Source organism: Telmatherina bonti (assembly GCF_933228915.1).
Source record: "Telmatherina bonti genome assembly, chromosome: 3".
NCBI lineage: Eukaryota > Metazoa > Chordata > Actinopteri > Atheriniformes > Telmatherinidae > Telmatherina > Telmatherina bonti.
This window is the reverse complement of record NC_136621.1, coordinates 2,630,153-2,655,282: the sequence shown is the minus strand read 5'-3', so window position 1 is coordinate 2,655,282 and position 25,130 is coordinate 2,630,153. Positions and strand designations below refer to the sequence as shown.

The following is a 25,130-nucleotide window of genomic DNA, read 5'->3' as shown; positions in this document are numbered from 1 at the left end:
CACCAATCGGCCGCCACCAATCGGCCGCCACTAAACGGCCGCCACCAATCGGCCGCCACCAATCGGCCGCCACCAATCGGCGCAACCAATCGGCCGCCACTAATCGGCAGCCACCAATCGGCCGCCACCAATCGGCCGCCACCAATCGGCCGCCACTAAACGGCCGCCACCAATCAGTCGCCACCAATCGCCGCAACCACAACCTCATTTCCAGAATCCTCAGGAAACAGAAATCCTGAGCATTTAAAATGTCTGTGAGCAGACACGTGGCCCATGTGGACTGCTCCAAAACCAACTCCGCAGGATGCCGTCTTCGCCTACGAGCCCTTCTGTCAAACTGATGAAGCACCTCTACGAATAAGACTGTTCCAGGACACACGATAGCCACACTTCTAGCAAACATTAACACTCGGTTACGAGCTCCCATAAAGCGAGTCATGTCAGCAGCTGAGCGTCTGTAGAATGCCTTTCCCTCTGGATGCGAACGGGAAACAGAGCCACTCAGGAACCAGCCCCGCTCTCCTGGGACTTACCACGGCGAACTCAACAAACAAATGTGACCTGATTTTCAAAGTCGGGGAAGTTTTATTTTTAGACGAGTCCAAAAACTGGAGCTGAGTCACAGAATAAAAGTTTGGCCCAGTTACTGGCCAGTAAGAGAAGAACCGAGTCCGAGGAGCCACATTCAGTACGTTTCCATGGGAGTTTTAATTCTTTAATTCCAAATAAAAGATAATTCTGCTTTAAACTGATGAAAAACGACCATGTAAACACTTCATTCCTAATGCCAATCTCTATTCAGAATTAAACTTAATTCCAATGTAAGTGTCTGGTTTATTCCCATTCTAATCTGGAACTATTTAATTCCTCTGTCATGTAAACCTTCGTTCCGCTCTAAGTTAATTCCGGTCGTTCTGAGCATGCTCGTTACCTTGTCCTGTCCCGATGACGCGCGTTGTTTTGCCTCCCGTGTTCGGTGGTCTATCTTTCTTCTCCTTCTCAGTTGCTGCAGAAAGTGAAGTAGTATGCTCGTGTTGAGCTGCTACTTCACATTTAGAATAAAAATAGCAGCAAAACTGGTTTTTATTATGTAGTTTTTACAAGTTACGACTGAAAAGACGAGAAGCAGGGAGCTAACTTTGTTTATTACGGTATACGTCATCCATCATGTGCTCCCTCTGTCCAATCAGAACCCTTCCCAACCCGCCGCTCTAAAGAGGAGTTAAGTCAGGACGTGTTTCATGTAAACGTTCATTCGGAATTATTAACTTCATGTAAACTCGTAGGAGAATTAAGTTAATTCTGAATTATTAATTCCGAATGAAAAACACCATGCAACCGTAGCCCTTGTGTTGTCTGCACCGATGGCATCGTTCAGCGTGTCGCAGCGGCAGAAAACATGCATCAGGTCAGAGGCTGATTGACGTGCTCTAACATCCACACCAGCATGGATTCAACCTGCCGTTCACACAATCGCTTTGAAATCTTTTCTTTAAGTGGCCCATTATCAGAAACATAATTATACGATTTCCAGCCTCAACAGGTGAAACCGACTAAATTAGTTCGAGTCCAGAACTCTGGAGGAATAATGAAGGTGTGTGAGATAGTTATCTTCCTCACAACAAATGCACGTCTTGTATTTCCAGTGGGAGACCCACCCAATCACCTATTAATAATCTATTGGCAGCTGCCATGTGACTCGCATTCCAGCCCCAATAAACAAAATAAAACACCAGACACCTTGCAGGGCAACGGTTTACCTGGTAAAAAGAAAAGAAACTGTGACTTACGAGGCTTTAACTACCACATATCTGTAATTCTCTCAGGAATTTTACCCATTTTCCCAACTAGTATTGATAGGTGAAGATGGCTCCAACTTACCTGCTAAGGTGTAATCCATATCAAAGCCAAAGCACTTAATTTTCTCCATAGCCAGGCTTCTGTTGACAAACACCCTGAGAAGACAAGATGAGGGAGAAATGTTTCCTCAGCAGAACGCCACACATTCACCGAAAGTCACATCTAGATGTGTAAAGACATAGATCATATAGATATAAACTGCTAGATCTGTTTTAACTGAGCTCTAAAATCCCTCTGGTCTAAACCGTGACTCGTGTGTTCCAACACACGTCGTGTAATTCCCAACAACAGATGAATCACACACACAACGTATGTCAATAACTTCAGGGAAGGACATGTGATTATCAGCAGACCTGCTTGGACCCCAGCAACACCCAGTAACTCAGGCCAGTATGAGAGCATTTAGAAGAGCTGAAAGTTAGATTTCCTGTTTGATTATCAACAGTATTGTTATTGTTATTATTGTGTCATTATTCTGTTACGGATGTCCCGTAAACTTTCTCATGCCCACTAGCTTCTGCATGTGGTACTGAGTATGCCAGGTCTGCAGCGTCGGAGCCGGAAGAACTATGGATGAAGAAGGCTGGCTCCGTGCTGCCGACTCCTCTGGAGACCCTGAAGCCGGTAGTGAAGCAGAACGTTGCATAAGAGACACAACTCTGAAGTCACTACTTGTGTTTCACGTAGGCAACAAAAAAAACTGTTAAATGGACTTGTATTTATACACTACTGGGAACATTCAACCATTTACACACACACACTCATACCGATAGGGGTATGGGTGTGTGTGTGTGTGTGCTCTTCCTCCTGAGCTCCAGCCGCCCCGTTAGGATGGAGAAAGTAAGCCAACGTTAAGCCAACGGCTGGCTGAGGCAGAGCACCCCCTGGCATCCAGCTACACAGCTCATCTTCAGCAGCTCAGCCGAGTTCCTCTGAACCCACCCATGTCGGCCAATATTTATTTATTTATGCTGTAAATAAAGACATGAATGGCAGGAAAACCTGAAATTGTACAGTAAAGACAGAGTTTCCTGACACACACACACAGAAAGTAAAGGGAAAATGATCTCTTCATCTCATCTGGACAATCTCCAAACAAGCTGAGGACTACCTGGCAGCGGATCCATAGTGGACGAGTTCCCATTTGGAGCAGAGTCCAGGACAGGACCGGCAGTTCATTCTGAGTGAAACCAGAGTGTGACTCTGCGTTGGTCTGATCTGCTCCAGCAGCACCGGCACAAACAATGCCCCCTCCCTCACCCTTTGCTGTCTTGCCATTCAGAAATTTTCTGACTTGTTGCAAAAATGATTGTGGTCGTTCCGCGTCATTCCCTGTTGTTGTGTGTTGTCAGCCAGGGTTGTTGTTGTGATGCTTGTGGGCCCTCAAAGACATCTAGAACAATCACAAGGCAGGTAGAATCGAGTCCGCCAGCGCCTGCAGCGACAGCTGCTCACGCTACCCAGATCAGGTTCTGTCATCGCGCTGCCACTAGTTTCTCCTCTCCTGATTAATTATTCAGATTCCACATATACAGAAAGCTTTGATAAATCTATTCTGCAGATGCCTTCAGAGAAAGCGATGATCGTCGCTACATTCCCAGGTTTTAAGCATCCCGACACGTTGAAGCCTGCTGTGGGAAGCTATCCAGATGTGTTAGACAGTAAAGTGAGGCTGGAGCCGCTGCACAGGGCGAGCGGGGAAACGTCCAACAAGCTCAAACAACCGCATCAAACTATTAAATCATCAGATTATAGAACCAAACTGTCATTACATGTCTTACTAAATTCATGTCTACGAAACTTTGATGCTGTATTTATTGTTATTTTCTATCTTATAACAGAATAAAGTCTCTAGATGGTTGTTTAGGTTTTTATTTTTCTCACTTTCTAATGATGTTATAAAGCAGAGGCATGTTTCAGTTCATGAGTCAGACCAGTGAAATTATAGGAAAACAGCCTATAAAGAAAAAGAAAATCCTATCCTAATCACACAGGATCTGCAAAGACATAAACTGTTGCAGACCACAGGTATCTGGAGCTGAAAAATACACAACTTCACAGGATGACTAGAGTAACTTGTCAGAAACTAAAAGTTATCCTAAATGTACATTCTCGTAGTTTGTACTCACCTCATAATACAAACCCAAGTCTGATCTATAAAGCAAGAAAGAAAAGGGCTAAAACTGTTCTTCCCTGTAAAAACAACTTCTGGTGGATAAATTAGGAATTGCATTAACTTGCAGTAAAAGCTCACTTTCTAAATGTTTTTAAAAGTCACGTGATAAACTGTGTCTGAGGCCTAAATATGAGAAAGGGTCATTGCATGCTCCACTTTTTAGCCCAAACCGGTGACTGTGAGATATTAATATTAATATGTCAGGTTTGCCTTTAATGACAACTGTGGGGGGAGTGAATTTTTTTCTAACTTGCCCGTTTAATCTCGAAGTTCGGCATATGTAGGGGCGTGTCCTTTTGATTGACAGGTACCCAATCTCTTGCTCCAAGTCAGAAGAACGTAGAACAACCGCGGTTTTTAGCCCGTTAACAACGTGACTTAGCTTTAGCCCGCTTACCTCCGTTAGCTTTAGGTTAGCTCTGGGTTAGCTCGGTTAGCTCTTAGCTACAGGCAGGTCGGGGGTTCATTAGATGTCAAACATCCAAAACACATGACCAGCCCCCCTCTCAGCTCTACCTCTTTGCCCATTTTTGTATTTTTGCATAACGCTACTAAGATGGTGATGGTAGGAACCAACCAATGAACTTCAATTCAGCTCTTAAGAAACGTAAAGGTAACATCACAGAGACTCCGCCTATCTTTTAAAGCCAGTCTATGGTTCAAGCACAGAAGCTGGCCAGACTGGGACCTCATGTGGGCCGGCTTTGGCCCGCTGGCCAGACTGGGACCTCGCGCGGGCCAGACTGGGACCTCGCGCGGGCCAGACTGGGACCTCGCGCGGGCCAGACTGGGACCTCGCGCGGGCCAGACTGGGACCTCGCGCGGGCCAGACTGGGACCTCGCGCGGGCCGGCTTTGGCCCGCTAGCCAGACTGGCACCTCGCGTGGGCCGGCTTTGGCCCGCTGGCCAGACTGGCACCTCGCGTTTGGCCAACTAGAGGGCCATAACTCTTTAACAAATGAATAAAAACACCAAACAGATCGTCAGTATATCCCATAATCATTTATTTTATTATGTAAACCAATCATAAAAGGATGTTCTGTTAATTTTTTAAGTATTTACATTAGTTATGCATTCAGTCGACCGTGAAATCTCAACATGTTATCATTTTATTTCCAGGAAGGAGTGTTTTCTCAGAAACAGGCAGTCCTGATCAGCCAAACACATATGCAACTTGATCGGCAACACGTCTCAGTGCTGAGTGGACATAAGCCCGTTTGAGGACAGGACTTATATCCAAATCTTTCCTATTTTTGTTGAGCTGCTGACATTTCAGAGGCAACCTTTAGCTGGAAGCCTGTAGGAGGTTATGAACAGCTCTGAACAATAAGCTGTGCCTCTACTAAGCCGGTCCACATTAACAATGGGAGGGGGCGGCTTGATTACTGGAGTCAGCCTCAACTTTGGTCTTGCTGACATCAGTATTACTTCAAATAACTCACATGGGCCCACCACACCTATGAGAGTGTCCTTTAATAACCGCGTCCATCTGAATGCAGCATAGAAGCAATCTGGCAGATTTTCTGCATTACCCTCTAATCTCATGCAGACAGTGATTGGACTCTGCGAGATAGAGGGTTTATCTGTGCTGGGCAGAGTCATCAGCCCCCTGAAATGTGACACAAGGGTGCAGTGTTTAAGCTCTCGCTTTAAACGGACTGATCTTTGTTCAGCTGTGTGATAAACTTCACAAGTGATGCAACTAATCAGGAACTTTTATTTTGCATTGCATGTGTGCAAGAGGAAAGGAGGGGGAAGGGCTGCACACATGACTTTTGTCCTGACAGCACATCACAAACAGACCTAACAGATTAGCCATGGTTTCATAAAACATACGATAAAACAGCACGGACACAACAGCCGCCTCCACTGTGGCCGTACTTCTGAGTTAAACATTGAACAGCAACATGAATTATATTACTGTGACCATGAATGAACTTTTACTGCAGGGTGTTTCCCATCAGCAGATACAGAAACAAGGGTGTCTATCAGTAGCAGCCATTAAGAGTCCAAATGTCAGAAACATGCGCTGCGAATTGAAAGTAACCACAAGCAACTACAGGCTTTACGTGCTGAATCTTCACAAGTCTGCTGACATTTTGCCATCAGGCTGCCAGAAAATTCCACCGTACATATAAGTGACTGAATGTGCAATGTGGGCTAGAAAATGCTAGTTTACTGTAAATACTGACTTCAGCTTGAAAGAAAAAGATCTAAAGTAGCTAAGTAACAGGTATGAACCGCTAATCTGACATATAACACAGCAATTCAAAATATATGAACATAAATGCAAAGTATCTTTACATTTTTTAGGTTTCATTTTGTCTTAAGCCAGAAGACTCTTTTATGGTTTTAATGATATAGAAGGACAAAGAACTGTTTGTTTCTCTGCCTTTACAAACTGTGTAAGCCATGTTGGTTTCCGAACAAAGCTTGTTAGATTTCATCAGAGGTGGAAGTAAGTGAGGCTGGAACAAAGGATTTTCTCTTGGACAAGTGTTTCCTAGTTTATAGTATCTATGTAAATTTATCTAAAAGTTTTTTCTAAAAGTAGCTAAGAAGACAGCAAACAAACGTAGAAGGGGTTGTAACTTCAGTGGGACAAAGTAAAAAATGTAGTTTTACTACATTTGCAGTGATGGGATTGTTACTCAAAACAGTAATTGTTACTCATTACATCTGCTACAACTTCTGAGTAAATGAGATTACTTTACTCATTACTGCATTTGAAATCTAACATTGCTGCTAATTAATTTACTTTCCCGTTTCTTAATTTACACTGTAGATCAGCGGCCAGCAACTTCAGCCTGGGGGAGAAGCTAGCTTCCAGGTAAACTCCCTTCACTTTACCCAGCAGGAGCTAGCAGCAGCTAGCTTCCAGGTAAACTCCCTTCACTTTACCCAGCAGGCGCTAGCAGCAGCTAGCTTCTAGGTAAACTCCCTTCACTTTACCCAGCAGGAGCTACAGCAGCTAGCTTCCAGGTAAAGTCTCTTCACTTTACCCAGCAGGAGCTACAGCAGCTTGCTTCCAGGTAAACTCCCTTCACTTTACCCAGCAGGAGCTACAGCAGCTAGCTTCCAGGTAAAGTCTCTTCACTTTACCCAGCAGGCGCTAGCAGCAGCTAGCTTCTAGGTAAACTCCCTTCGCTTTACCCAGCAGGCGCTAGCAGCAGCTAGCTTCCAGGTAAAGTCTCCTCACTTTACCCAGCAGGAGCTAGCAGCAGCTAGCTTCCAGGTAAACTCCCTTCACTTTACCCAGCAGGCGCTAGCAGCAGCTAGCTTCCAGGTAAACTCCCTTCGCTTTACCCAGCAGGCGCTAGCAGCAGCTAGCTTCCAGGTAAACTCCCTTCACTTTACCCAGCAGGAGCTAGCAGCAGCTAGATTCCAGGTAAACTCCCTTCACTTTACCCAGCAGGCGCTAGCAGCAGCTAGCTTCTAGGTAAACTCCCTTCGCTTTACCCAGCAGGCGCTAGCAGCAGCTAGCTTCCAGGTAAAGTCTCCTCACTTTACCCAGCAGGAGCTAGCAGCAGCTAGCTTCCAGGTAAACTCCCTTCACTTTACCCAGCAGGCGCTAGCAGCAGCTAGCTTCCAGGTAAACTCCCTTCGCTTTACCCAGCAGGCGCTAGCAGCAGCTAGCTTCCAGGTAAACTCCCTTCACTTTACCCAGCAGGAGCTAGCAGCAGCTAGATTCCAGGTAAACTCCCTTCACTTTACCCAGCAGGCGCTAGCAGCAGCTAGCTTCCAGGTAAACTCCCTTCGCTTTACCCAGCAGGCGCTAGCAGCAGCTAGCTTCCAGGTAAACTCCCTTCACTTTACCCAGCAGGAGCTAGCAGCAGCTAGCTTCCAGGTAAACTCCCTTCACTTTACCCAGCAGGAGCTACAGCAGCTTGCTTCCAGGTAAACTCCCTTCACTTTACCCAGCAGGCGCTAGCAGCAGCTAGCTTCCAGGTGAAGTCTCTTCACTTTACCCAGCAGGAGTTAGCAGCAGCTAGCTTGCAGGTAAACTCCCTTCACTTTACCCAGCAGGCACTAGCAGCAGCTTGCTTCCAGGTAAACTCCCTTCACTTTACCCAGCAGGCGCTAGCAGCAGCTAGCTTCCAGGCAAAGTCTCTTCACTTTACCCAGCAGGAGCTAGCAGCAGCTAGCTTGCAGGTAAACTCCCTTCACTTTACCCAGCAGGAGCTACAGCAGCTAGCTTCCAGGTAAACTCCCTTCACTTTACCCAGCAGGAGCTACAGCAGCTTGCTTCCAGGTAAACTCCCTTCACTTTACCCAGCAGGAGCTACAGCAGCTAGCTTCCAGGTAAACTCCCTTCACTTTACCCAGCAGGAGCTACAGCAGCTTGCTTCCAGGTAAACTCCCTTCACTTTACCCAGCAGGAGCTACAGCAGCTAGCTTCCAGGTAAACTCCCTTCACTTTACCCAGCAGGAGCTACAGCAGCTAGCTTCCAGGTAAACTCCCTTCACTTTACCCAGCAGGAGCTACAGCAGCTTGCTTCCAGGTAAACTCCCTTCACTTTACCCAGCAGGAGCTACAGCAGCTAGCTTCCAGGTAAAGTCTCTTCACTTTACCCAGCAGGCGCTAGCAGCAGCTAGCTTCCAGGTAAAACAGTGGTAATGCAGACACAGGACTTGGCTGCGTGTATTTTAATTGCTAAAGCTTGTAGTAAAACGTTCACCGCTAAACAGGTAGTGGCTCACAGCTAACTTTCTCTGATCCCAACATTGTGCGTCTCTCTCTCTCTCTCCCTTTTCTAGCTCGACTATTTTTAAAGGGGCCACGCTGTTCTTTTAACACAGCGCTGTAAACAGCAACGTGTCTGCAAGAGAGATGTGTCAATGCACGATCAGTTTTTAATCAACAGAATCTGCCAGATATTATTGTGGGCGACGCGGCAGTTGCCGACCACTGTGGAGGATACACAGAGTATCGACGCATGCTGTCTGCAGTAAGAAATATGCCGTGCTCTAAAATCCACAAATTGGATAAAAGCAGCTTTCATGAGGTCATGCTGCGCTGACACCTCTACTAGAACGACCAGATACTAAACTGTTCGTAAGGCCGAAGTCCACCCTGGCTCATCAGTTAGGCTTCTGTCGAGGTATTATGTTAAGGATATCTGTTAACGCTTGCCTGGAAGATCTGCACCCTCTTCAGATCTAACTTCCAGCTCAGGTGTCTGTTGTAGGTTTTACTGAGCGCCCTAAAAGGAATTTATATTCGGTAAGAAATATCATCTTTTAGCCATCAGCGTTTTCAGATCTCAAAATACCGGAATGATTTTCAAACAGCAGCGGATCAATCAGACTGATCAGCAGATATAAGAAACCGAGGAGTTTCCTTCCACTGATCTGTAAATTCAAATAAGAGCATTTCAGTCGAATAAAAACTGCAATGAGTTCTAAACCGTCTTGTTTTGTTCTACAAAGTCTAGAAGTGGACCACAAGCAGGTATGTCACTCACATCCGTCCTTATGGCACTGTTTCCAGGCAAGAACACACACACACACACACACACACACACACACACACACACACACACACACACACACACACACACACACACACACACACACACACACACACAGATCAGAACTTCACACACAGGACCAACAGCATGGTGGGTAACTCAGGAATGTGTTACTGGAGTGAAGTAACTTACTGATATTTTAGGTCGAGTGCATAACTTTACTTTGTCACCCCAAAAAAGTAACTTTATAACTGTAACACCACCCCCTCCCCCCCCACACACACACCCCCCACCCGAGACTGTACATTTCCATCATGTATTTGACAAGGACATCTATTTCTACAAGTAAAAGAGGGAAAACATAAAGAGATGAAACTGACTCACAAAGCAGAAATAACAGTTTTGTTCATGTTTTCCGGAATTTGGCAAGTTTGCAAAAAAACATTAATTTATTCCTGAACTGATGTGAGTTTTCATATTTTCTGGAATTTTCTCAAATAAAAGAAATTTTAAGGAAGGGCATACGTGTATTTACCATTATATGACACTGCAGAAAAAGTAAGAACAGCAGATTTCTAGTTATTAATGATCAAACATGGCTGCATCGCCCAGACCTGAAGTGCTTTGTGCATGCAACACATCGATTATCCAGAACAACGGCAGTCAGCGTCTGATGAGCTGCAGAACATTGCAGGATACGTCTCAGTCTTTATTTAGCTGTTCAGTAGAAGCTAAATTTGGCTAGTTGATGCTAATTCCCTACAGACCAATGCTAACGTGACCCCCTAAACATTTTGTGCAAGTTGGGCTGGTTTGCAGCAATAAAAGTATTTCATATAACTCCTGTAAATATGAAAGAAGCAACAGACCAATCAGCAACTGGCCTGGTTTAGTTTTATGGTTTTCGTTTGCTGTCTAACAGGAAGCAGGACTGCTGTCAAGTCGCTAACGGCTAATGCTGTACAGTAATTTATTGACATGATTGTGCTAAAGTTACTGTTACATTTCAAGCAGAAAACTATCATTTATTTTAATGTTTATGGGGCAGTTTTAGCTGTTTTTTGTGAGTGTGACAGGTTGGGGTCCAACAGTGTCGTTTGGTCCGTGGGAAGTTACAGGTTTAGCGCCCCTAGTGGCCAAAAGTTACACAGCATCCCTTCCAGCAAAGTGAATGAGAATTTCTGATGGATCTAAATGAACAGCAGCGTGGCCCAGCTATGAAGCTACTCTCATGTACCTGCAGCTAACAGTGTCAGGAATTGTTGTCATCACATTTCTTTAAACAGCTGCACAATTTCAGCCACAGAGTCCTCTTGTATCTCTTCAAGATGTTGTTACAATCATCACTAGTGTGTTGTGTACCTGTGGTAGGGTTCCCTCCTGTACTTTTTCATCATCAGGCCATCCATGTTAGCAGGCATGTCTGCATAGTTCTGCAGTCTGTCACTCCATGAAGTAGTCATCTTTAAAACCGTTTTGTGTCTGTAGAAACAAAATGCAAATCAAATTTAATCAAAGTCCCTGTGTTTCAGCATGAAAAAATAAAATAATCTCATCAAGTATATCAAAGCTGCTTTAGTAGTGAGACTAGAGAAACTAAACTGGATCATCAAAGCTCCAGTGTGGAGAAAAGGTGGGTGATAAATGCTCCTGATCTAATCACCATCTGATGATAAATAATCTTCGCAGTAAGTGCAGCAGATCACATGTTGAACACATCAGGTGAGTCATTTACACGGGTCTGATTGGAGTTAAGATCTGATCAGATCAGGAAGACAAAAAGAAAGGCAGCAATCTGTGGGGAGTTGTGTCGTTTGGTTCCTCCCGCTGGAGAAACTGCAGGAAGGGGACTCAGGCAGATAGGGGGCTTATACATGAAGGGGGCTCAGGCAGGAAGGGGGCTCAGACAGGAAGGAGGCTCAGACAGGAAGAGGACTCAGACAGGAAGGGGGCTCCTGCAGGAAGGAGGCTCAGACAGGAAGGGGGCTCAGAAAGGAAGGAAGCTCGGGGTTGAAGGAGGCTCCGACAGGAAGGGGGCTCCGACAGGAAGGGGGTTCAGACAGGAAGAGGGCTCAGACAGGAAGGGGACTCAGACAGGAAGGAGGCTCAGACAGGAAGGGGCTCATGAAGGAAGGGGGCTCAGACAGGAAGGGGCTCATGCAGGAAGGGGGCTCAGACAGGAAGGAGGCTCAGACAGGAAGGGGGCTCAGAAAGGAAGGAAGCTCGAGATTGAAGGAGGCTCTGACAGGAAGGGGGCTCAGACAGGAAGAGGGCTCAGACAGGAAGGGGACTCAGACAGGAAGGAGGCTCGAGATTGATGGAGGCTCTGACAGGAGGGGGGTTTAGACAGGAAGGGGGCTCAGGCAGGAAGGAGATTCAGACAGTAAGGGGGCTCAAAGGAAGGAGGCTCAGACAGGAAGGAGGTTCAGAAAGGAAGGAGGCTCAGGCAGGAAGGAGGTTCAGAAAGGAAGGAGGCTCAGACAGGAAGGAGGTTCAGAAAGGAAGGAGGCTCAGGCAGGAAGGAGGTTCAGAAAGGAAGGGGGCTCAGGCAGGAAGGAGGTTCAGAAAGGAAGGAGGCTCAGGCAGGAAGGAGGTTCAGAAAGGAAGGAAGCTCGGGGTTGAAGGAGGCTCAGACAGGAAGAGGACTCAGGCAGGAAGGGGGCTCAGACAGGAAGGAGGCTCAGACAGGAAGAGGACTCAGACAGGAAGGGGGCTCCTGCAGGAAGGAGGCTCAGACAGGAAGGAAGCTCGGGGTTGAAGGAGGCTCCGACAGGAAGGGGGTTTAGACAGGAAGGGGGCTCCGACAGGAAGGGGGTTCAGACAGGAAGAGGGCTCAGACAGGAAGGGGACTCAGACAGGAAGGAGGCTCAGACAGGAAGGGGCTCATGAAGGAAGGGGGCTCAGACAGGAAGGAAGCTCGAGATTGATGGAGGCTCTGACAGGAGGGGGGTTTAGACAGGAAGGGGGCTCAGGCAGGAAGGAGATTCAGACAGTAAGGGGGCTCAAAGGAAGGAGGCTCAGACAGGAAGGAGGTTCAGAAAGGAAGGAGGCTCAGGCAGGAAGGAGGTTCAGAAAGGAAGGGGGCTCAGGCAGGAAGGAGGTTTAGACAGATGCAAATGAGAGCTGTCAGCTGCGCTGCCAACAGTCTGACAGGGAAAACGAGAACATCACGGAGTTTCCTCTCCATAAAACCAGGAGAAAGACTGAACTAAACCATGGCCGCTGGGGCCAGGGAGGTCTGACGGAGCTCCTGGAACCACAATCCGACCTGATCCGGATCTTTCTGCTCCTGCTCGGGTCTACAGTCTTACTGTACCTCCCTCCCAACATCCCATCTGGGTTTAACTGGTCCCAGTCAGGACGGTGCGGCAGGGTTAGCGCGAGCTAGCAGCTGAGAACACCTTGTTCACGCGCTTTCCCACCTGTCCAGCGAGCTAACAGTCCGCTTCAGCGCGTGCTCTGCTGTCCCAGACAAACACAGCCGCACTTTAGCGGCGAAAACCCTGAAGTTCCGCTCTGTGGAGGCAGAAACTCTGCCGAACCCGAACCCTGTGGACCTGACTCACCTCCGAGCTGGACGGTAGATCTGAGCATGCGCAGTAAGCAGCGGCAGGAGCTCTGCTGGTTCTGGAGGTTCTGCTGGACCCTCTGCAAAGCCCGGTCTGCTGGACCCTCTGCAAAGCCCGGTCTGCTGGTTCTGCTGGACCCTCTGCAAAGCCAAGCAGCAGATTCGCGTGCGCGCGACTGTCTCCGCGAGCTGCCAGCTGTTGTTATGAGACGGGGAGGGGGGGTCGATCTGAGTGGAAAACAAAGAGGCGGGGCTACGTGTTGTCGTGGCAGTCGCACGTGACTTGTTTGATAAGCACGATCCATCCAATAATCCATAACATTTAGGACCCGCGCAAGGCGCGTACATGCTGACTGTCATCACATAGACAGTCATCAGGGATCATATCCCTGCAGGTAGACTGCACAATAAAACCACTTTTCTGCCACTGATCCCGTCTTCAAACATTTATTTCTGGTTTATATTAAATCTCTTCATGATAATTAAACTCCTGCCATATGCAGAGTTTTTGCTTCTATCATACAGACTGAATAATGTTGTTATTACTGATTTTATTTCAACTGTTAAGACTATTTTACTGCATCATGGCTGATGTTAGTCTTGTTCTCAGTTCATACAGTACTTTGTCATCCTGCATACTCCATCTTTACTTAGAAAATACTTCATAAACAACAAAGTGTTGGAAACGCCGTCCAACAAAACAGACAGACAGGTGTAACCAGAGACAACAAAAACAGATGAAATAGTAATACAGACAGCTGAAGGTCACTAACAGGCAACAAAAGTGTATTTAATATCTAAAACCAGCTGTGCAGTATGCTGCTGGGATGAAGAAGCTCATTCCACAGTTTAGGACCAGTGGAACCAGTAGCAGTGTTGGATCAGCTAACCTGAGGGAGCGAGAAGGCCTTTGCAGTCTGTAGGAGGAGCATTGACATCAGAAGTTTTTCAAACTAATTTAAAAGTGATTCACAAATAATGATGAAAGCGGTGAAGTGAGGCAAGTTCTGGACTCTCAGCCAATAGAAACACGGTTAGAAACCAGACCGCTGCATTATGAACCATCTGAAGACGGGAAGGAATCCCATGCTTGGATCGAACACGTTTCACTTCAGGTGTCTGACACTTAAAAAAGCTCGATCTGACCTCTGAAGCCATCATCATAGCGAAGAAAGATCACTGCGAGTCGCATCGAAAAAATAAAACTTTTTTATTAAAACTGAAAAAGCTCAAACCACCGGCCTCCTTGTGTCTGAGACGAGAAGCAAAATGGTGGAAATAAACCTGACAACTGAAAGTGGTCAAACAGCAGAGCCTTGTGGCAACCTCTGTGCAGTGGAGCAGCTAGAATCCCAGACCACTGGGGGGCTGGACCCTCCAGTGGTTTCTGGGGCCATGGACCCTCCAGTGGTTTCTGGGGGGCTGGACCCTCCAGTAGTTTCTGGGGCCATGGACCCTCCAGTAGTTTCTGGGGGGTTGGCCCTCCTGTGGTTTTCCACCATGAGGATCTGGTGGTTGACCTGCTGCTCCTGGACATGCCGAGGTTCATACGGAAGCTCAGAGGGGACAGAGCTTTTCGGTTGCCGGTCCTAAACTGTGGTCCAAAGGGGTCCAAAGGGAGTACTCCATACTCCCGGAGTACCCCCCACAGGAGCCCCCGGGGGGACACAGTGGAACGCCTTCTCCAGCTCCACAAAGCATATGTGGACTGGTTGGGCAAACTCCCATGCCCCCTCCAGGACCCCAAAGAGGGTATAGAGCTGGTCCACTGTTCCACGACCAGGACGAAAACCACACTGCTCCTCCTCAATCCGGGATTCGACTATCCAGCGGACCCTCCTCTCCAGGACCCCTGAATAGACCTTACCAGGGAGGCTGAGGAGTGTGATTCCCCTGTAATTGGAACACACCTTCCGGTCCCCCTTCTTAAAAAGGGGGACCACCACCCCAGTCTGCCAGTCCAGCGGCACTGTCACCGATGTCCTCGCGATGCTGCAGAGACGTGTCAGCCAGGACAGCCCCACAGCATCCAGAGCCTTGCCGCCGAGGAGCTTTTTGACCACCTCAGCGACTTCAGCCCCAGAGATAGGAGAGTCCACCCCTGAGTCCACCAGCTCTGCTTCCTCATCGGAAGACGTGTTGGTAGGATTGAGGAGGTCTTCGAAGTATTCCTTCCACCGACCCACTACGTCCCGAGTTGAGGTCAGCAGCTCCCCATCTCCACTGTATACAGTGTTGATGGAGCACTGCTTCCCCCTCCTGAGCCGCTGGATGGTGGACCAGAATCTCCTCGAAGCCGTCCGGAAGTCTTTCTCCATGGCCTCGCCGAACTCCTCCCATGCCCGAGTTTTTGCCTCGGCAACAGCCGAAGCCGCATGCTGCTTAGCCTGTCGGTACCCATCAGCTGCCTCCAGAGTCCCACAGGCCAAGAAGGCCCGATAGGACTCCTTCTTCAGCTTGACGGCATCCCTCACTGCTGGTGTCCACCAACGAGTCCTGGGATTACCACCACAACAGGCACCAACGACCTTACAGCCACGGCTCCGGCCGGCCGCCTCAGCAATAGAGACACGGAACACAGCCCATTCAGACTCAATGTCCCCCGCCTCACTCGGGACATGTTCGAAGCTCTGCTGAAGGTGGGAGTTGAAGCTCGCTCTGACGGGGGACTCAGCCAGACGTTCCCAGCAGACCCTCACAACACGTTTGGGCCTGCCAGATCTGACCGGCTTCCTCCCCCACCATCTGAGCCAACTCACCACCAGGTGGTGATCAGTTGAAGCTCCGCCCCCCTCTTCACCCGAGTGTCCAAGGCATGTGGCCGCAGGTCCGACGATACGACTACAAAATCCATCATGGAACTACGGCCCAGGGAATCCTGATGCCAGGTGTACATATGGACACTCTTATGTTGGAACATGGTGTTCGTTATGGACAATCCATGATGAGCACAGAAGTCCAATAACAAAACACCATTTGGGTTCAGAGGGGGGGGGCCATGCCTCCCAATCACTCCCCTCCAGGTCTCACTGTCATTGCCCACGTGAGCATTGAAGTCCCCCAGCAGAACAATGGAGTCCCCAGAAGGAGCACCCTCCAGCACTCCCTCCAAGGACCCCAGAAAGGGTGGGTACTCTGAACTGCTGTTCGGTGCATAAGCACAGACAACAGTCAGGACCCGTCCCCCCACCCGGAGGCGGAGGGAAACTACCCTTTCATCCACCGGGGTAAACCCCAACGTGCAGGCACCAAGCTGGGGGCTGATGAGAATGCCCACACCTGCTCGGCGCCTCTCACCATGAGCAACTCCAGAGTGGAAGAAGGTCCAGCCCCTCTCGAGGGTACTGGTTCCAGAGCCCAAGCCATGCGTCGAGGTGAGTCCAACTATATCTAGCCGGAACCGCTCAACCTCGCGCACAAGCTCAGGCTCCTTCCCCACCAGAGAGGTGACGTTCCACATCCCTAGAGCCAGCTTCTGCAGTCGGGGATCGGACCGCCAGGGTCCCCGCCCCTTGCTGCCGCCCAGCTCACATTGCATCCGACCCCTACGGCTCCTCCCGCAGATGGTGAGCCCACGGGAGGTGGGGCCCATGTAACCCTTTCGGGCTGAGCCCGACCGGGCCCCATGGGCGAAGGCCCGGCCACCAGACGCTCGCTCTCGTACCCCACCTCCAGGCCTGGCTCCAGAGGGGGGTCCCGGTAACCCGCCTCCGGGCAAGGGAACATTTCCGCCCAGGTTTGTCATCATCAAAGAGGTTGATGAGCCGTGCTTGGTCTGGTCCCTCCCCTAGACACCTGTTTGCCATGGGTGACCCTACCAGGGGCATAAAGCCCCCGACAACATAGCTGCTAGGATCTTCGGGACGCACAAACCCCTCCACCACAATAGGGTGACGGCTCAGGGGGTAATAAGGTAAAATAAAAATAAAATGTCATGAAACTAAAACACAGAAATAAATAGGCTACTTTTTCATTGAAGAAAATATCAAAGAATACAGAAATGAATATGGGCATAAAAAATAACGCAAGAAAGAAACTTTTAAAAGCACAGAATAAATAAATCTAACAGAACATTACACAGACAAGTAAAAAAAATGAAAAAAATGAAAAAAACAACAAAGTTCCATTAAAAATGTTGAAACTGACAAAAAAATATGAATTTATGTTCAACACTTTAATGGAAAAACTTTATGAATTTGTTTTGTAAAAATTATTGTCTTATCAATTCGTTTATGGAGCCATTTTTATATTTTTGTATTTTTTTGTGATTTTGGCCATTTCAGTCTTCCATATATAATCATGACTAACCTGCTGTCTGCACACTTCTGGCCTGACTGTAAAGAACTTCTAAAGTGTCGTCATCAGACGGCGTTTCAAGCTGCAAAGTTTCATTATGAAACAGCTATTAATCTGGTACCAAGTAACAAAGACATTTATTTCCTATTTATAAGAATAAGATTTTACACTTTGAATGCAGACATGAGAACTTCCAGAAAGTTCCACTCCTGAAGTTATTTTAAGTTGTTGCTCCTTGACAGTCTGGATGCCGACTCACGTTTACTGGAGTTTCCCTGACATGAACACGCTGAGCGTGACGTTAAGATCTGGACTCAGTTCTGATGTCACCGTTCACACCTGTGTTTGGATATTACATGCATAAAAACTTCCATTTGTCACATCATTGCCTAAAAACTCAGTTTATACATCTAGAGTTCTGGTTTTTATTATAACTGATTTACAAGCAGTAAGACAGTCCTTTTCTGTACACATAAATACACCCAACCTGTTCCTTGCTAGACTGTTTGTCTACACCCTGGAAGGCTTGTCCTGCAGGAGGAGGTTTTTCACAATCATGGCGCGTCTCATCCTCCTATTGGCAGGTGGGGGGTGGTGGTTAGCCACTACTCATTGCTGCCAGCTCAGCTTCTCCTTCTGACCTCAACACAAGGCTTTTTATCTTTTTCCTACTTTTTATGCCACCATCTCGGACGTCTCTGGAAGTTCGGCCTCTCTCCTACCTGGACGTCCTCTGCCGGGACAAACGTGGCAGATTGTTGTTGTCTGGAAGGAGGAACTGTGGCCCCAGTTCTCAGTCTGTCTGCATTTTCTCTAAAAGCGTTATGGTTACTTCACTGCTCCGGATCCGAGCCCATAGGATGCTACTGCTCTCTCCATGCCTCCTGCCATCAGAGTTCTCTTCACAAGGTTTGGTCTCATCAAGCATCTTCTGGATCAGGTGTCTCGTCTCCTGAGATTCCTGTCCAGCTAACCTGTCTCCATGTGGCTCATTCAGTAATGTCTCTATGTGTCAACACAACTGTCATACATGATTCATTTTTATTGACTTTCTCCAAATTCAAAGAGCAGAAACTTTGTGTCCTTTCACCTGTTTTAAGCATGAATGGGATCAGATATAAACACTGAGAGACAAACCTGTGCTTTATCTCAGAAGCAGAAAAGTGAAGTCATCACGCTGCGTTCTGGCACAAAGTTCATTCTGATCTGTGATTCTAAACAGCAGAATGTACACATGACTCTCTGTCCTCACAGTTCACCTCGGCTTCCTGCAGACCTGTGACTCCTCATTGTTCAAAAATAAAAACACAAAAGAGAACAAAGCTCCAAACAACCAATCTGCCATTTTTCTGGGAACTTGGAAGATTTGACACATTATGAGGTGAAATTTCCACCTAAATGCCACTTCAGATTCTACAATCAGGCAAACATCCAGCGGAGTTCCGCGTGCACGTGCGTTGCGTCATGGCGCCACCAGAGGGCAGCAAACACCCGCATGTCGCCGCTGCGCGGCGCAAAGTGCGGCAGTTCCTCATGATCTGTGTGCTTTATCTCTGTCTTCCTTGTTGTTTTTGGGCAGATTAACACGCAGATAGTCTCGTTATTTAATATAATTACACATAAAGTCCTGCAAACATTTTACTGGCAGTGCAGTGAGGTCCAGTTCTCACGTTATCAGCAGATGTGCTCCTTTTCTGATGAGTTCATGCTGTCAGAAAATCTGCAGAATTATATTCAGACTATATTTTTACAGGCTGAAAAGTCCGTGCAGAGATTAGATCTGCATACACATTACTCAGATTACTTTCATTAAGAGTCAGAAAAAATGCACTTTCATTTCATTCATTCATTCATTTTCCGAACCGCTTAATCCAATTCAGGGTCGCGGGGAAGCTGGAGCCTATCCCAGCCGGCTTTGGGCGACAGGCAGGGTACACCCTGGACAGCTCGCCAGTCCATCGCAGCACTTTCATTTCTAATAGTAAAAATGAAAAGATTTTATTTCCATTTTATTTTATTTTTTCTGTTTCTATGGACTAGGATTCTATGTCCTCCATAAAGCTCGAATTGAACTGAATTGAAAAGAAAAGAGAAAAAGAAAAGACTGGAGGCAGAATGCTGAGTCATGCTTTTTCTTCTTCTTCTTCTTCTTATTGTTATTATTATTATTATTATTATTATTATTATTATTATTATTATTATTATTATTATTATTATTATTATCTGGTTGCCATGTGTGGACCACCTGACATCAACCCGCGCGCATTAATTAGTGATGGGGTCGACCCCCCCTATAAAAGGAGGCGCGCCCACCGCTCCGCGCGCTCTCCATGCAGGCGAAGATGAGCTACGGGTCTGAAGCCTCCTCCTCCTCCTCCTACCGGAGGATCTTCGGGGACTCTCCCCGCTATTCGTCCTCTCCATCGCGCGCGGCGATGAGCGTGTCCTCGCGCGGGGGCTACCGCTCCTCCTCTCTGTCCCGGAGCACCGCGTCGTTCGGCCGGAGGTCCGGCCGCTCCTTCTCCACACCGCTGGAGACCTTCGACCTGAGCCAGAGCAGCGTCCTGAACAACGAGTTTAAAATTATCCGCACCAATGAGAAGGAGCAGATGCAGGGTCTCAACGACCGCTTCGCCATGTTCATAGAGAAGGTGCGCAACCTGGAGCAGCACAACAAGGTGCTGGAGACGGAGCTGCTCGCGCTGCGGCAGCGCCAGGCGGAGCCCTCGCGCCTCGCGGACCTCTACCAGCAGGAGATCCGCGAGCTGCGCGTGCAGCTCGAGGAGCTGAACGGAGACAAGTCCCAGCTGGTGATCGAGAGGGACCACCTTGATGACGACCTGCAGAAGCTGAGGGCCAAGTACGAGGAGGAGTTCCGCGCCAGGGAGGAGGCGGAAGCCACCCTCAAGGCTTTCAAGAAGGACGTGGACGATGCCACCATGGTGCGTCTGGACCTGGAGAAGAAGGTGGAGTCCCTCCTGGACGAGATCAACTTCCTCAGGAAGGTGCACGAGGAAGAGGTGGCCGAGCTGACGGACATGATCCAGGCTGCGCAGGTGTCCGTGGAGATGGAGGTGTCCAAACCAGACCTCACCTCCGCCCTGAAAGAGATTCGCGGCCAGTACGAGTCCATGGCCTCCAAGAACCTGCAGTCCGCCGAGGAGTGGTACAAGAGCAAGTTTGCAGACCTGTCGGAGCAGGCAAACCGGAGCAACGAGGCCATCCGCGCCAGCAGGGAGGAGATGAACGAGTTCAGGAGGCAGCTGCAGTCCAAGACCATCGAGATCGAGAGTCTGAGGGGAACCAACGAGTCTCTGGAGAAGCAGCTGCACGAGATGGAGGACAGGCACAACGTGGAGATCGGGTCCTACCAGGTAGGGCTGCTGATGAAGACCTGTCAGCTGATTTCACCATCATCATCATCATCATCAGCATCTTCATCATCACCATCTTCATCATCATCACCATCTCCATCATCATCACCACACCATCTTCATCATCACCATCATCATCACCATCTTCATCATCATCACCATCTCCATCATCATCACCATCTTCATCATCACCATCATCATCATCATCATCACATCACCATAATCACCATCATCATCACCACACCATCTTCATCATCACCATCATCATCACCATCTTCATCATCATCACCATCTCCATCATCATCACCATCTTCATCATCACCATCATCATCACATCACCATCATCACCATCACCATCATCATCACCACCATCATCACCATCTTCATCACCATCATCATCATCATCACCATCATCATCTTCACCATCTTCATCATCATCATCACCATCATCATCACCATCATCATCACCACCATCATCACCATCATCACCATCTTCATCACCATCTTCATCATCATCATCACCATCTTCACCATCATCATCACCATCATCATCATCATCATCACCACCATCATCACCATCATCACCATCTTCATCACCATCATCATCATCATCACCATCACCATCATCATCTTCACCATCTTCATCATCATCATCATCATCACCATCTCCATCATCATCACCATCTTCATCATCACCATCATCACCATCATCATCACATCACCATCATCACCATCACCATCATCATCACCACCATCATCACCATCTTCATCACCATCATCATCATCATCACCATCATCATCTTCACCATCATCATCACCATCATCATCATCATCACCACCATCATCACCATCATCACCATCATCATCACCACCATCATCACCATCATCACCATCTTCATCACCATCTTCATCATCATCATCACCATCTTCACCATCATCATCACCATCATCATCATCATCATCACCACCATCATCACCATCATCATCACCATCATCACCATCTTCATCACCATCTTCATCATCATCACCATCACCATCATCATCTTCACCATCTTCATCATCATCATCATCATCACCATCATCATCATCATCATCACCACCATCATCACCATCATCATCACCATCATCACCATCTTCATCACCATCTTCATCATCATCACCATCACCATCATCATCTTCACCATCTTCATCATCATCATCATCATCACCATCATCATCATCATCACCATCATCATCACCATCATTTCACCCAAACGGCTCCTCTCTCCGTGCAGTGCCATCATGTTTTAACTTTCACCTCCCTGGTCTCCTGTTCCTGCTTCAGGACAGCATGGCGGAGCTGGAAAATGAGCTGAGGACCACCAAGAGCGAGATGGCGCGTCATCTGCGGGAATATCAGGACCTGCTGAACGTCAAGATGGCGCTGGATATTGAAATTGCCGCTTACAGGTGAGTTCCTTCCTCCAGAAGACAGAAAATGGAGAGTCTGGGTTCCCTTTCTTCATCCCTTCACCTCTGCTTTCTCTCAATCCCTTCCTGCACCGCGGTCTCTGCAGGAAGCTTCTGGAAGGTGAGGAGACCCGCATCGGAACAGGTCTCACCTACCCTGGCCCTTCTGTGGGCACCGGGGGAGGGCAGGGCTACAGCTACCAAACCCGCATCTACACCAGCTCTGGCAAGGCCTCCAAGAAGGAGGGCAAAGAAGAGGAGCAGCAGAGCAGGTCTGGAGGCAAGGTGTCCCAGCGAGAAGTCTACGAGGAGACGGTGGTCTCCACCAAGAAGATGGAGAAGCAGCAGGAGGAAATCCCCACGCACCAGAAAAACTGAATGCCTGCAGTAAGCCTGCTCTCCATCCCTTCAGTCTCCCTTTATTTGGCAAAGTGAACCTCCGTCCACCTCCAGTCCTACAACGCATAGCTCATTAGTGGTGAATGTCTGCAGTGTTAGAGCGAGGACCAAGCAGCTGCTTCATGTTGGTCCCTCACAGGTGTTCTCCAAAAGGAATCTAGTTCTTCTCTAACATCACATGATCAGAAAACACAGGAAGCTCTTCTCGCTTCCGCCTCACACACACTCAGCTTTGAGTAGAAACAAGCACACAGGTAGCATCTGGTTCCGAGGTCTGTCAGTAACTCCAAACTCAGCTGCTCTTTCTCACCAACGTCACGTCACAACTCTGCTCAGGCTTTAAACCACAAGCTGTGAGCTGAACACATTACAACAGAAGTGTGTGTGTGTGCGTGTGTGTGTGTGTGATAGCTGCAGTTCTCATTTACACAACAGAAAGAGGTACGGTCTGCAGTCACTTACAGGATAAGAAGGATTGCTGACGCCTCGGAGCTGCAGCACAAACAGTCCAAATAAACCAGATTAATGATAAAGTCCTGCTGAGACTTTGCACGGCGTCTTTCGTTGCATTTAGTCCCCTTTGTGTGGATTCTCTCCTCTGACGATGTGCAGGTTTGACCGTGGTCAACCAGCTGGAGAAAGAGCTCCAACCCCATGTGACTCCCTGTAGATGTTGCATTTGCAAAAATGTTTTTTTTAACTAATTAAATGACCAAGACTCTGAAACAGCACCGCCGTATCTAAAACCAGCATCATTTGCATGTGATTGTCATGCTTGCATGGAATGCGTCATCATGCACGCCTGTTAGCCACCTAGCCTGACAGGTGGGCTCACCTGTCAGGCTGTGAGCTCAGCTCTCCGCTGCTGATGCTATGATGATGAGGAAGGAAACCCTTCTTTCACACATGTAACTATAAGCCAGCTGACAAGCAGTTTGCACAATCTACTCTAAAGGTAAAACTACTTTTCAAAAAGACAAATTATGCTAACCTGTAATGCTAACATGGCAGGAAACGAGGCATTGGAGACGAATGCGTGACATGCCGTATGAGCCCTCCCTGCAGGTGTGGACGGCATGGCACCATGAAGCACATCTTTAACCCCAGAATCATGTCACTCAGCCTGAAGAAACCGCGCCAATAACCGTGTTCAGTGAAAGCCTGGCAGACCACGATGTGTCTGAAACAACTTGACCTCTCTCTCCTTCCAGCTGTAGCCATGACTGGATAAAATGTCTGTTGTAGTTCAACATCACCTCTAGGAATCCTTGTGTTGTTCTGCTTGTGCACTGCCAGCTCTAACACAGCTATCTTCTCCTCCTGACAGCAGCACACACACTGAACGAAAAGAAAAACCAAACAAACTACAGCAAGCTGCTGACAAGTATCTTAGTACTGTACTAAGTGTGTTTGTACTGCGACACCGTGGCCTATCATCATACCAGACAGAAAGACAGCCCAGTCTGAAAGTCGAGCCGTTCGCTTCAACGAATGTTTACTTCAGGTGCGAAGGGGAAGAAAAGCTCTAATGGCACTGCTACAAGCCTCAAGCCTTTATCCTCACACTGTAAACCACTCTTACAGCACTGCCACAGTTTTCTATGTGCACATTCATGGAAAATCATTTTCCAAAAACCCAATATGTCACAAATCCATAACCAACAATCAATAATCAGTCAAACGTAGAACAACTAGCGTAGGAAGTAAAATGCCTTAAAACACCAGCAGCTTCTGGCCACGTGTTTGACGTGTTTCGTCGTTATTTTCTCCTCATTAGTATTTCTCATAGAAGCATAGGGACTGAATGTAGCTGACATGCTGTTCTCTTTACTGTGACTGCTGCTTATGTATTGCTGTATGACACCATATCAATAAAGACTTGACAATACTGGAACTGCACACGTCTTCTGTGTTTATCGTTCACATACAAATAAATGCACAGCATATAAAAGAAAGTGTGTCATATCGAGGCACATACATCCTCCATGTTTATGCATCTTATTAACAGAAAAACAACCAGATCAACACACTGCTGGTGAGGTGACGAGAAGCTTCGCCGGTCGTCTGCCTTCAGTCAGCTGCTCTTTTTATTTTCATGCCTTTTTTTTTTTTTTTTTCCCCTCCCTGAGCCGTCACCCTATTGTGGTGGAGGGGTTTGTGCGTCCCGAAGATCCTAGCAGCTATGTTGTCGGGGGCTTTATGCCCCTGGTAGGGTCACCCATGGCAAACAGGTGTCTAGGGGAGGGACCAGACCAAGCACGGCTCATCGACCTCTTTGATGATGACAAACCTGGGCGGAAATGTTCCCTTGCCCAGAGGCGGGTTACCGGGACCCCCCTCTGGAGCCAGGCCTGGAGGTGGGGTACGAGAGCGAGCGTCTGGTGGCCGGGCCTTCGCCCATGGGGCCCGGTCGGGCTCAGCCCGAAAGGGTTACATGGGCCCCACCTCCCGTGGACTCACCATCTGCGGGAGGAGCCGTGAGGGTCGGGTGCAGTGTGAGCTGGGCGGCAGCAAGGGGCGGGGACCCTGGCGGTCCG

General features: G+C 48.0%; 2 protein-coding genes across 2 annotated transcripts in view; one reads left to right on the top strand and one right to left on the bottom strand.

Moving 5' to 3' along the window:
- nt5c2b (5'-nucleotidase, cytosolic IIb) overlaps window positions 1-13,207 on the bottom strand; it is a 33,698-nt gene extending 20,491 nt beyond the window's left edge. Inside the window, exons 1-3 of the mRNA XM_079261468.1 lie at window positions 13,074-13,207; window positions 10,870-10,989; window positions 1,882-1,955 (exon numbers count right to left, since the gene is read on the bottom strand). Coding sequence (XP_079117594.1) covers window positions 1,882-1,955; window positions 10,870-10,970 — 175 coding nt within the window. The 5' untranslated portion in view covers window positions 10,971-10,989; window positions 13,074-13,207. The remainder of the gene's footprint in view (window positions 1-1,881; window positions 1,956-10,869; window positions 10,990-13,073) is intronic.
- A 6,506-nt stretch (window positions 13,208-19,713) lies between these two features.
- On the top strand, window positions 19,714-22,572 carry inab (internexin neuronal intermediate filament protein, alpha b; the record flags this gene model as incomplete). Its single annotated transcript, XM_079264628.1, has 3 exons — window positions 19,714-20,745; window positions 22,070-22,194; window positions 22,302-22,572. The coding sequence occupies 3 exons, from the start codon at window positions 19,714-19,716 to the stop codon at window positions 22,570-22,572; spliced, it is 1,428 nt and encodes a 475-aa protein (XP_079120754.1).
- Between the last annotated feature and the right edge of the window lie 2,558 nt (window positions 22,573-25,130).